The 13,536-nt window shown below is 47.8% G+C and overlaps 1 protein-coding gene across 3 annotated transcripts; it reads left to right on the top strand.

The window, feature by feature from the left end:
- Positions 1-1,286: 1,286 nt before the first annotated feature.
- Positions 1,287-13,496, top strand: LOC133355767 (uncharacterized). Of its 3 annotated transcripts, XM_061573102.1 has the most exons (5): positions 1,287-1,617; positions 2,500-2,697; positions 5,039-5,158; positions 7,644-7,840; positions 8,135-13,496. In XM_061573102.1, exons 2-5 carry the CDS (start codon positions 2,637-2,639, stop codon positions 8,672-8,674), a joined length of 918 nt encoding a protein of 305 aa, XP_061429086.1. In that variant the 5' UTR covers positions 1,287-1,617; positions 2,500-2,636; the 3' UTR covers positions 8,675-13,496. The 3 variants fall into 3 exon arrangements, with proteins under 3 accessions (XP_061429086.1, XP_061429087.1, XP_061429085.1); XM_061573103.1 differs by lacking the exon at positions 2,500-2,697 and having other exon boundaries at positions 1,287-1,567; XM_061573101.1 differs by lacking the exon at positions 2,500-2,697.
- The last annotated feature ends 40 nt before the right edge of the window (positions 13,497-13,536 follow it).

Below are 13,536 nucleotides of genomic sequence, written 5' to 3'. Positions count from 1 at the left end.
GGTTGGTTTGGTGGAGTGAGTGAGGAGGAGGAGGTCGGTTGAACGAGGTGAGGAGGTGGTGGTCGTGGTGGTGGACGAGTGAGTGAGGTGGTAGTGGATAGGGGGGAGGTGGTGGTGGTCGTGGTGGTGGACGAGTGAGTGAGGAGGTGGTAGTGGATAGGGGGGAGGTGGTGGTGGTCGTGGTGGTGGACGAGTGAGTGAGGAGGTGGTAGTGGATAGGGGGGAGGTGGTGGTCGTGGTGAACGAGTGAGTGAGGTGGTAGTGGATAGGGGGGAGGTGGTGGTGGTCGTGGTGGTGGACGAGTGAGTGAGGAGGTGGTAGTGGATAGGGGGGAGGTGGTGGTGGTCGTGGTGGTGGACGAGTGAGTGAGGAGGTGGTAGTGGATAGGGGGGAGGTGGTGGTGGTCGTGGTGGTGGACGAGTGAGTGAGGAGGTGGTAGTGGATAGGGGGGAGGTGGTGGTAGTCGTGGTGGTGGACGAGTGAGTGAGGAGGTGGTAGTGGATAGGGGGGAGGTGGTGGTGGTCGTGGTGGTGGTGGACGAGTGAGTGAGGAGGTGGTTGTGGATAGGGGGGAGGTGGTGGTGGTCGTGGTGGTGGACGAGTGAGTGAGGAGGTGGTAGTGGATAGGGGGGAGGTGGTGGTGGTCGTGGTGGTGGACGAGTGAGTGAGGAGGTGGTAGTGGATAGGGGGGAGGTGGTGGTGGTCGTGGTGGTGGACGAGTGAGTGAGGAGGTGGTAGTGGATAGGGGGGAGGTGGTGGTCGTGGTGGTGGACGAGTGAGTGAGGAGGTGGTAGTGGATAGGGGGGAGGGTGGTGGTGGTCGTGGTGGTGGACGAGTGAGTGAGGAGGTGGTAGTGGATAGGGGGGAGGTGGTGGTGGTCGTGGTGGTGGACGAGTGAGTGAGGAGGTGGTAGTGGATAGGGGGGAGGTGGTGGTGGTCGTGGTGGTGGACGAGTGAGTGAGGAGGTGGTAGTGGATAGGGGGGAGGTGGTGGTGGTCGTGGTGGACGAGTGAGTGAGGAGGTGGTAGTGGATAGGGGGGAGGTGGTGGTGGTCGTGGTGGTGGACGAGTGAGTGAGGAGGTGGTAGTGGATAGGGGGGAGGTGGTGGTGGTCGTGGTGGTGGACGAGTGAGTGAGGAGGTGGTAGTGGATAGGGGGGAGGTGGTGGTCGTGGTGGTGGTGAACGAGTGAGTGAGGTGGTAGTGGATAGGGGGGAGGTGGTGGTGGTCGTGGTGGTGGTCGTGGTGGTGGACGAGTGAGTGAGGAGGTGGTAGTGGATAGGGGGGAGGTGGTGGTGGTCGTGGTGGTGGTGAACGAGTGAGTGAGGTGGTAGTGGTCGTGGTGGTAGCGGACGAGTGAGTAAGGACGAGCTGGAAGGACGCCCTCTAACCGGCGTGAAGATGGCCGAGGAGGAGGAGGGGGGGGTGAGGAGGAGGAGGAGAAGGACTCGAAGCTGGCGGCCGCCGCCTGCATCGTGGCTGCCGCCTACCTGGGCACCAACAAGCGGCAGCGGAGCCGCGGATGGGCCATGAGCTGCGGCAACGGAGGAGGAGGAGGGGGCCGAGTGAGGTCCGTGTGGGATGCGAGCCAGGAGGTCTTCCTCATCGAGTGGTTCCACGGTGCGGATCGTAGCCAACACCAAATGATGATGATGATGGTGGTGATGATGATGGTGGTGATGATGATGATGGTGGTGGTGGTGATGGTGGTAATGGTGATGATGGTGGTGGTGATGATGATGATGGTGGTGATGGTGATGATGGTGGTGGTGATGATGATGGTAATGGTGATGGTGGTGATGGTGATGATGGTGGTGGTGATGGTGATGATGGTGATGATCGTTAAATACCAAACAACAACAGCAGTGGAGGAGGATGACACTCCACGAGCGTAATGTGTTCAGCGCGCAGCGTTTTCGCACGCGCCGTGAACGCACGGATAGCAAGCCCCACGGGGTGTATAACGTACGTGGATGGGGGTTTATATGGGGTCTGTAGGGGTTTGTGGACGTGCGTGCAGGTTTTTGTGGGATTCACGTGTTTACGTGCGTTTACATGGGTTGACGTGGGAATTACGTGGGATTAAAGTGGGGTTTCAACGGGTCTTTTTTACATGGTGTTTACATGGGACTCACATGGTGATCACGTGCGTTTATATGAGTTTCACGTGGGTTTATATGGGTTTTCACGTGGGTTTATATGGGTTTTCACGTGGGTTTATATAGGTTTTCACGTGGGTTTATATGGGGTTTCACGTGGGTTTATATGGGTTTTCACGTGGGTTTATATGGGTTTTCACATGGGTTTATATGGGTTTTCACATGGGTGTTTACACGGGTTTGGCATGGGTTCCACATGGGTTTACAAGCAATTTCCATGGGTTTACTTGTGATCAAAATCGATTGTAATGGCAGTCAGTGAGCAGGGATTGGTTTTCCTGGAATATAATTTTCGTGTCGCGTTTCTGAGAGCGCGTCCAATGAGATGGAACGATGAAATCAGCTCGCGTGCAGGTGCTCGGTGAATAACATCGGAGGATCACCCAGCAGTGGATTGACTACGACTGACGATGACATTTCGTGTTGGTTGGGGGGGGGGTGCCGGTGGTCAGCCCCTGGGGGAGATTACGCCGAGGGGCTATGCGCCCCCAGAGGACATCAACCATGGAGATGGAGCGAGCGACGGGATCAGTTGGTTGTGGTTCGTGCGCAGGGAGTAAGATGATGGGGATGGCAGCAGCAACAGCGCTGGAACGCTAGGGATGGTAACGCCGTGCGCAGTAGGTAGGGTTGGAGGCTTTAATTCTAGACTTGAAGCTTTCGTGACTGCAAGGAATCATATTCTTAGGTGTTTTCGGTAAAGTCACGTAGGTAAAACATCAAAATTAATAAAAATAATAAAATAAAAATAAAGATCACGACGTTTCGGAGGTAACACAAGTCTCCGTCATCAGGTGGGACAGTCACAGCCAGATCAGCTGCTCACTTGATGCAGCTGATGGTTATAAATAAATTAATAAAATAATTTTATTATTTTATTTTCTACCTACGTGACTTTACCGAAAGAACCAATGAGTATGGATCCCTGCAGTCACGAAAGCTTCAAATCTAGATGGGTTGCGCAACCAGTTACCAGCAGATGTTCGGGATCCATCCTTGAGTCTTGCAACAGACTTAAAAACAGTGTACTGTAGTTTCAAAGGGCTTACCGTGTGTGATGAGTTCACGTTCGTGATGGACTGGACTCATAACAAATGTTTAGACCTACCAACTTAGTTATACGCAGTGCAAATAGACTCTACTTTCAAACGATGTGCTCAGCGAATTTTTTTTTTTAGCGCCGTATTTCATCACGTGGAGTGCAATTGCCAAATGCGATCGGTTATAATGTTACGTGCACCGTTTGATTTGCTGTTATGAAGAGGGTGGTATATAATATTTAAAAGTCGACTAAAAGGTACTGAGGAGTGGAGGTCATCAACCATTCTGGAGAAATATTGCCATTGAGAGAGGTTTTGTGGAAAATCAATGACAAGCCATGCTGCGAAAATCAATTTCGGATGAGACGGCTACAAAGGCCAGCTCTTCATGTGTAATTGATGAAGTCATTGTTTAAAATAACTGCCAGTTCCAGTTACCATAGAACATGGGTAGACTGAGATGATTGACAGACCAAAAATGAATGGTCATAGAATATAAAATAGCCTAAATGGAATGCCCATTCTAGTCTTTTGCCTTTCCTTTTCCTATTATAGTTTGTGAATTCTTTTTCACATGAGCGTGTATAGATGTATACATTCTATTTTTTTTGGAAATAGCGCCCTATGCTGTGGGATGTCTCAGCAATACAATGGACGTTAAGTCTCGTTTCAGCACATTGCCAAAGGGCACCCCCAGTTGCAGATGTCCCTGCGAGGCACAGGGTGACTGAGCACCTGGCATTAGTCTGTGATTAAGGGGGGCGATGATTGCTGCGTATCATCCCTGTTGAGTGATTTGTGGGTAATTTTGGAATTTCAGCCAGAAAAACTTTCTAGATTTGAAGCTTTCGTGACTGCAAGGATTCATATTCTTAGGTTTTTTCGGTAAAGTCACGTGAGCGTAAGAATATGAATACAGAAAAACTTTGTTTGTTTTAAAGAATATAGCAGGATATGAGGTGTGCAATGCCTGTCTGGTTGGTTAGTTTGGTGAAGGATGAAGTTAGATTCTCATCTCTGATTACCTCCTGTGCCCTGCCCATAAACATTATGCCCCCTCCCACATAATTGATTAATTTCATATTTGCTTTTCACACATGCAGTTGCTCTCGTATTTTTTGACGATATTCGACATGGCCCCATTACCCCCCCCCCTCCCCCACTGCTGTTTACCCCCACTTGTCCAATAATGCCTCCAAACCCATTAAATAATCCCTCCAAACATATAAATGAGACTCTCCTGGTCTCCTGAGTTCTCACCTGGTTTAACCAATAAACTTGACTTGATTCTAACCATTTCCTCTCCATATTTCGCACCATCTTGAGATACAGTCCAATCTGGATAACTACGACCACAATTTGTCGGTGCTGGAAGGAAGTTTTGGATCTTATTCTGTAAAGAGAGCCATTATGTGGCCAGCCTTGTGGCCCAAATTAAAACTTCTAAAATTATAGCTGTGGATTATTGTCAAATTGACAAAATGTGCCAACAAACCCTGACTCCTACTAATTTTGATGACAAATTTCAAACGGAGAGAAATGTTCATGATATTGTGAACGTCGAGATTTTGCAGTGGTAGTGGCATTATATTTTATCTTTTTTAACAATTTTTAACAGGTGGTGATGTTCACATTTGTCCTTTTGGCTATGACAACTTTTAGACAACGGCTTGCTATTGTGAACTATGGCAAATGAAACATCAACTTTACAGCAGCTGCTGCTGCACGAATCCTCCTGTGGCCTGCGCCAAACAGGCCGAGTGGCAAGCTTACTATCCAGCCGGGCTTCTTCAAATTGAAATCTCACAATGCATTAAATGTTTTCTTGTTTACTCTACGCAGATCACCGGTTCATGTGGGATCCTTCGAACCCAGATTATTTCAAGAGGGACAAACGCAACAGAAAAATGAATGAACTCTGCGAGCAGCTGGGCGGTGATGCCCACGGGGTACCCTTCACAGGCAAGAAAAGTGTCACACGTGTTCGTTCGTCCTTCTGTTTGCCTCTGCTTCTCGCGCGCAACAAGTTTGTTGTTCCCAACCCAGTCACGAGCGACTGTAAAAATAAATCTGCCGTGACAATTAATTCAGCAAGTGGATTTTTGTTTGAATGTATATTTTTCGTAATTTTTCCATCGCTTAGCTTTTCGTTTCAGCGTGACTTAATTTACTTAATAGTCACGCTGAGTGTCTGTTGCGGTGTCTTGTACAGTGCTTTGAGATCTTAGTTTTATATTAGAATTAGGTAAGAAATGATGCATCAATTAAAATGTATTAGTCGGCTCATGATACATGTATCAGATTGTGCATGTGAGAATTGGTTATATTTTAATTAATGAAAATTCTTTACCAATCATATTTTGATGTTACATTTAGGCTAAAGTAACAAAAATACCCCACTGAAAGCAAGACAAAAACAAATCTATAAATATGAAAAATGGTACAGCAGTCATTATACCAAAAAAGAAAGGTGTTGATTCTTGACTCAAATTTCGACCCAAAATCGTCGACGACCCATTAAGTCGCCGGAAACGGTGATTTTGTTGAGATCCAGTTTGAAATCCAGTCGCCCAGCGGCTTGTGCCGCACATTAGTAGCACTGGTGGGACTTCTGAGTCTGGCAACAATGGTGGGACACCCGACAGTGTTGATGTTCACTGTTCAAACTCAAACGAGGACTGGCGAGGTGCTGATTTTATGTTTGCAAGCCATGAGCCAGCGATGGGAGTTTCACATTTCCACGGGGGCCGATCTCTCCGATGAATTGTACGCACGCCAGAGGGATAATAAGGAATAATGTTGTTCAAGAATGTGGAAATACTTCAAACATTTTCTCCCTGGTTACCGGGAGCATAATTTTGACGAAGTAACAAAACAAAAATGTGCAATAATATTACCGAAGGTCATGCCGAGTTAGGCATTAAATCAGAATGCTCGAGACGGTACAAGGTTTACGGGTGAATCAACATCAACATTTCCAAGGCATTTTTTATGGCAGGTTCTTGTCTGACACCTAGTGGTATACACACGTAAATATAAGGAATACAGGTAGTCCTCTACTTATGATGGAGATGCGTTACGACGACCCCATCGTAAGTCAAAAATATCGTAAGTCGAAGATGGCCTAGCCTACCCAGGAGTCTTAAAAAATGGTGATAATGTAGCAAAACAGAGCAATTTACAGTACCGTGCTGTATAAACTATACACTGTATGTATTTATTACAATACTGTATTGCACAGTAAAATGTAAGGTAAAAAAAAAGGTAAATTCTTAGCCTACCTATATGAACTGCAATTTAATAGAAAGTTTTTTCAGGAAACAATCCTATCTGCATCACATAAGTGCGGGAGATGCGCACATCCCGGCAGCGTCCCAACGTACAGTATCGTACCTCGTATGCTGCTGCGTTTGCCTGCCGCGCGAAATTTAAATAATTTAAAAATTTTGTCGTATGGCTATCGCCATCGTAAGATCGAAATATCGTAAGTCAACCCATCGTAACTCGGGGACTATCTGTATGTTGATAACATTGCAACCACGCAGTTTGGCCTGTTTAGTTTATACTTTTTTAATAACGGATGGCACCTTAATGGGACAGCCTGAAAGTTCTATAATTTGTTTAGGAATGGGCATGATCTATCACAACTGATCGGCAATCGATTACATTAAATGTAACGTGTGTAGGCTTTCGCAACCAATATTTCGATGAATAATTTATTCTCGGGTCAGAAGATCGCGAAGTTAAAATGTTAAAATGTCTTTCGTATAGCCTCCTCCGCCTGAAGCAGCCAATTGAATCTTATGGCGGTACCCCGGGGTATGATAGTACCCCGGCTCTCGCATGATGTCCGTGATGCAGTCATTTTTAGTCTGTTGATGGTCGGCTATGCGGCAATCGACTCATCTCGACGAACTGTACACGATGCACCACCACGGTGCGTACTGCGAGCGTTCAGGATTTCAGCGCAATCGTCCTCGCTGCGTTTCAACATCGCGGAGTGGCACTGATTTCGGATTGATTGGTACCCCAGTCGCGGAGTTAAGTCCACCCCTGGAAAAAAAATAGTGTCCCTGAAATAAAATATTTAATTGCCTCTGCCATTTTGTATTATTTGGTACCCCGGGGTACTACCGTAAGGATCAATTAATAAAGTTATCATCTGAACGAACGTGCCAGTTAATCACCGATTAAGCACTCCAATGTGTTGGAGACTACTTTAGAACATGATTAGGTTTGCAGAGGTATTACAGGGTTTTTAAGGTCCCACTTTACAAAACAAAATTACCAGGTGACAGTGGCAGTAGTACCACCACATGGGCACACAAACCGTACGTAATGCTGTACCGTCGACGTCACGTTTCTCAACGGCGCAAAACAAAATAAAAATAGCATACAAAAAATGGCTGCAGGGTGCGAAATGATTTGACGTCATCTTCATTCGCAGGGGAAGAGATCAAGTTTAAATGGAAGAACTTGCGGAGCATCTATTTCAGAGAGGTGAAGAAGGTGGAGGATGCGGACCGGATGGGAAGTGGCCGGTCAAACGGATACTACCCCAAGTGGCATCACTTTGAGCGGCTCGGCTTCTTGCGAGAGGCTATGCAGTCGCGGTGCGGACGGTACACCTTCAACCAGTCGGCGGCAAGTAGTAACGCTCCCACAGCCGCACTCGGTCAGGGGAATCTCTATATATCTAGATAGATATCTAGATAGATAGATATATCTCTCTTTGTTCTTTTGGCTTTACCGAAAGACCCAAAGAATAATAATTCGTGCAGTCACGAAAGCTTTAAGTCAAGATCCTAATGGATTCTTCGTCTTGCGACGTGACTCCAATAGTGCAATCGGGACAAAAGTTGGGGACAAATTACGACAAAAAATCAATAGTCTACAGCCTCTTGCAAATGTTATCCTAACGCTCGTCTTTCTTTGCAGCTGGACAAATTTGTTACCGACGCTCCCACGCCCGCCGCGCCCTCGCCCAACACGCCGTCGTCGCCGGCGCGCTCACCCACGGAGCTGGCCGCGTCGCTGCAGGCCATGCCCTCGCCCTGCCCGCCCTGGGCCTCGCCCTCGGCGCAGAGCATGAGCGGCACGAGCTGCCTGTCGGACGAGGACACCAAACCCCTGAGCTGCGTGCGGCAGCTGCGCAACGACGGGCTCGTCGTCGGCGGGGGCGGCAGCGTAGGAGGCGGACGCGATGTCATCGGCGATGTCGGAGGACTCGGAGGTGGGGCGGGAGGCCGGGGAATTGGAGGCGGCGGGGGGGCGGGAGTTGGGAGCGTCCGCGCCGAGCAGCTTCTGAACACGGCCATGACGCACCTCGGCGGGTCGCGGCGGGGGACGGAGAGCGCCGACGACATTTTCGGGAAGTACATCGCCATGTCGCTGCGCGAGATGCCGCCGCGGAAAAGGGAGCGGGCGCGACTGGCGCTGCACAAGACGCTGCACGACATCGCCGTCAGCGACGATTAGCGGCCGCCAATCCCCCCCCCCCCGCACAGGTATCGTCGCAACGTACCGTGGAAGAGGGCGATCGGATATTTTAGTTTTTGCGAACAAGGTGGGCCTGCAGAAAGCCGCCAGTCGGAGACGGCCCTACACTGGGTCCCGTTTACCCTTCGCAGTGGCGTCGCTTAAATGGGCTCTCGCATTTTGTTCGTCCAGGCTCGGGACATCGATTAGGTCAAGGGAAGGTGCTAGAGACTTGATTTTAGCGAGTGGACATTTGGACGTGGATTTTATCACTGTGTAGCATGTAAGCGCAGAAGAGTCTGCGAATAGAAATAAGACTTAGAAAAAGGAAGCCATGTGGTTTTCTACATTAATCGATTTGAAATCAACTTTTGGTATTTATTCAACACCGACATGCGCGACTGAACCATTTTTCTGAGTCGGCATTTCAACATGAATATGTATTAGTACATCAGCCTATTAGCGTTGCAGACCAACATTATCGAGCAGCATTTGTTTAAGCAAGCTAAACTATGGACAGATGTCGATGTTCAGTCACATCAGCAGTCAGGCTTGTTAAACATGCTGCTGGAATACCAGATGGTATTGGCGAGAGCACTCCATATAAAATACGTGACCCCATTCAATGCAAAAAGCAACATCAACTACTATTTGCCACTAAGTAGCCGTGACATCACCACGGTGCTTTTTCCAGGATAGGTAAACTGTAAAGGCTGGCAGGCAGGTCATGAGACAGACCCAGCTGCCATGGGTTGACTTACTGAGATGACTGACAATTGCACCACGTGCTCTCCACTGTGGCCAGCTTGCCGCGTTTTAGCCGCCAGGCGCTCGGCTCGTTGCCGCGAGCATCACCCCTCCACCCTCTGTTGTTGCTGGAGGGAGGCTGCCTTCAACTGCCCAGCCGCATCCTTCACCAGCCTTCTCCACGGAGGCCGATCTTGACAGGTGGTGCCCATCGTCGGCAAGTCCAATCGGTTCCACGTCCTTCTTTACCGCATCAGTCCATCTCTTCTCAAGCCCATGCCATGCCGGTTTAGCCCTCTCTATCCGGCCAAAGAGAAGCTGTTTGGGGATACGGTGGCTAGGCATGCTGGCTACATGATCCAGCCAACGCAGCCTTGCCTGCCGGAGGAGCTCACTTAGGGAACTGTGTCCAGATCGTTCGAGGATCTGTGAACTCCTCGCACAATCTAGCCTGGTTAAACCCAGGATGGATCGTAGGCAGGTCAGCCTGAACGTTTCAAACCGGTGCAGATGTTCCTGGGTGGTGCTCCGTGTTTCGCAAGCAATAGAGAAGGGTGGGTATAACTGTGGCCGGGAAGACCCAGACTTACATTACTCTCTCAGCCTCCCTCTATGGTACACACACACAAAATGCTAAATTAAATACCCTACACACTCATGTGTTGCCATAGTGAAGGTCAAATCCGGTCTGGGAAGCCAATAGGCCTCTGGACTAACACATTTTTTATTTGTATGTCGAGACACTCAATGGAGTTCGGCTTATTTATATTTTTCCATGATCATTCAGCCCCCTCTCCTCTCCTCCCGGTAGTTAATACAGCAGATTACCAAAGCACACCGATAGCTGTAACGTAGACGGTAACAACCCCTGTGTAGTATTTTGCAAGAGCGGACCATTGCACATCCTTGTGATCTGCGGCAATCTTTGTAAATAACCTGCAAATTGTACAAAAAAAAATTAACAATACGTCTAACTATGGATAGCCAGATATCTTTAAAAAACTGTGTTCTATTTGTTTGCTTAATTGATGAAGTAACACAAATTTGTTTATCGTGAGAAGATGTGAGTGTTTAGCAGCGTCCACTTATGTGGGTGCGATGACAAAATCACCCGGAATGTGTCCAGTCTCACTAGATCTCGGAAGCTAAGCAGGCTTGAGCCTGTTTTAGTGTGGGGGAGGGTGACCGCCACGCACAGCCGGTTGCGATAGGTTTCTGCGGGGCTATGTGGTGGGTAGCGGAGGGCATTGCGGCAAATTAATTTGTTGGCATGTGCTTCCTACGTTTCCACATCTGTGCTTCCCCCACCTTCAAGTCGCGCTGACCGCCACGGCGAAGTATGGCGAAACAAAACCGAAAACCCCGACGGCGTAGGGAGGCCCTCATCCAGCAGTGGATTGACAAAAGGGCTGTACGTTCACATTTTGCAAATGTCAGCTCCCATTTGATTTCACTATTCGACCACCTCTGGATTATGTGATTCGAGCGGGGGGAGAGAACATTGTCAGCAAAACATAGAGAAATGTTCGTCTGTTTTTTGTAATATTTAACAAATAGTACCTGTACATTTTAGCATATGAAGTTTATACAATTGTATTGAGCACTGTTTATTGAAAGTAAAAAAAAAATCTCCACGGGCTCATTCAATATAATACATATTCCCACCACTCAGTGTTATCCAGGTGAGATTCACGTGGAAACTGTCAAGAAAATCCTCACAAATCTGATCAGAACACCATTAATCACCCTAAAGAGTAGCCGATGTCATCTGCTTTCGGAAACCAAGGTTGGTTGTGCCTGGCTAGCCCTTCGATAGGTGGCCACCAAGAGATGGCAAGTATGAGACGGCGAGGTAGGCCGGGAGGGGAGCCCGTGGTGTAGCGGTTAACGCGCCGCGCTACGAACCCGGCGACTCGAGTTTGATTCCGTCTCGTGGCCAACACCAGTGACGATTCTAGATTTGAAGCTTTTGTGACTGCAAGGCTTCATATTCTTAGGTTTTTTCGGTAAAGTCACGTAGGTAAAAAAATTAAATTAATAAAATGAAATAAAAATTAAATAAAAATCACGACGTTTGATACAGCTATCGTGCTGTGACGGTCCTACCTGAAGACGGAAGCTTGTGTTGCCTCCGAAACGTCGTGATTTTTATTTAATTTTTATTTAAATTTTTTACCTACGTGACTTTACCGAAAAAACCTAAGAATACCAGTGACGATTGTCTGGAACTGGTCCTGAGCCCTCTGCGACGTCGACTCGGTATCAAATGAGTACCTGGTGTGGTGTGTAAACATCCGTTACTCGAGACGCAAACGCAGCCGTGCGTGCTGCCGGCCACCAAGCCCCTCGTGTGCCGTGCCGGCTTTAATAGGTGCTCGCTAACAGTGCTTTCCCCCAACGGTCTGTTCAGACTATGAGGGGGATTCTTTTATCTTTGGTGGCCAGGAGGTGGTAGCGTTGGGTGCTACCGCTGCTATTCGTGGGTTTTCCCCGTGTATTCCCAATTTCCTCCCATATGGCAACCCCTTGTATTTGACCGAACATCCAACGCAGGACGCTGCTTAAACATGTTTTGAGGCTTGGTGAAGATATCCTGGGTAAATGATTGGTGTTATGTTTTTTTTACTGCATTTTAAATATCTGCATGAACCGTCCGATTCGGTTCAAAAGTGTTAAGAAAGAATGTTTGCTTTGTGTTGCACCACACACTACCGTCGCAGTCAAAAGTATTGAGGAGCGGCTTGCCAGACAGACATCTCTAGGTCAGCACTGCTCAGAATACCGTATCATTCCCCGTACAGATCTTTCTGGCGATCCACATTTCAAACCTGCGTAGTTTTTTTTGCGGTCTATAGCTGAGTAATTTTATTTAAAAAAATAACTAATTGGTTACCCGATTATACTCTCGTTCCGTGGTTCAGAACAATTTAATTAATATGGGAATTGATTTAGTGAGTAGTGTCGACTTGGCTGATGTGCAAAGAAGTGGATTCTTCACCCCACGTTTGCCCAAAGCATTCCTTAAAATGTATTTTGTGGATCATGTCATCAAATTGGCAAATTGTGATTGGTCCGAGGTGAGCGTGATTTTCTACTCTCTGCGTTTGTCTCATTGTCGTTCTGATGTTTGGCCACGTTCAGGTAAGCGACTGTACCGCTTAGGCCTGGGTATCTGATGCTCGTTCCGTTGAAACGATAACATAACGTGCGACTGTGTGTAACCCCCGTGATTTTATTTGGCACACGTCATGTGACGGGTAACTGCAAGATCTGACCGTGTCTGACCAGTGCTGCTGAGCTTCATTCGTTTCCGGTTTGCTGAAAGAATACGTTATGTCGCACTCATTACACACATTGAGCTTGCCACAAATGAACCAGAATATCTTGCCGATCTCGTCAAGGTGCAATAAACCATCACAGAAACTCTGGTCATCCTCGCATCGACTTTGGCCTAACCATCAAACAAAGACGGGTCACCGCATCGCGCGCTTTCAGATGCGCTTCTGCGGCCGTCTGGAACGCTCTTCTGATATGAGGAAGCCACTTGAGCTATGCACTTTTAAATCTAAATTGAAAACTAATTTCGTTAGAAGTGCTTTTTGTGTTTAGTTTATTGTCCCCCCCCCCCGCACCTCTGATAAGCACGGGTGGCTACGTACGGTGCGAAAGAAGTTCCACATCATGGCTGACACAAGTAATGGTTCTCAAGCTATGGACGTTAAAGAACGGAGCATCGGAACAATTCCACGGAAGTCATTTTCATTGTTAAACCTGTGTCACGAAGAAATAATGCCTTGAACGGACACCCGTGAACATGACCCGCGTGGTTGAACGCCATCCACCACGTGACTATAAGTTTAGAGGCCTTACAATGTAATCTCTTGCCTGGCGCGTGAGAGTTCAGAATGGCAACACGAATGCTGTTAAAAAAATTAGTAGTCTTGTGCTACTTTACCATTACCAGAATATAACGTATCGAAACAAATGGTCACTTCATTGCAAGATGTTGTCGACAAGCTGTGTCATTTTACATTTCACTAATTGCAATAAACTTGCATTTGCGCAATAGTACGAAGCCCGTCCACGGGTTTTTTTTTTATTGTACGTGACTCGGA

This window comes from Lethenteron reissneri, chromosome 52 (assembly GCF_015708825.2).
Source record: "Lethenteron reissneri isolate LAM-NWPU_2019-01 chromosome 52, ASM1570882v1, whole genome shotgun sequence".
Lineage (NCBI taxonomy): Eukaryota > Metazoa > Chordata > Hyperoartia > Petromyzontiformes > Petromyzontidae > Lethenteron > Lethenteron reissneri.
This window is presented reverse-complemented; position numbering and strand designations above follow the sequence as displayed.

Bases quoted from the DNA above. Each gene is read 5' to 3' on its own strand.
- LOC133355767 (XM_061573101.1), top strand. From the start codon at position 1,527: ATGAGCTGCGGCAACGGAGGAGGAGGAGGGGGCCGAGTGAGGTCCGTG. The intron at 1,618-5,038 runs GTGCGGATCGTA...TACTCTACGCAG, and splicing joins CCTCATCGAGTGGTTCCACG to ATCACCGGTTCATGTGGGAT. The intron at 7,841-8,134 runs GCAAGTAGTAAC...CTTTCTTTGCAG, and splicing joins ACACCTTCAACCAGTCGGCG to CTGGACAAATTTGTTACCGA.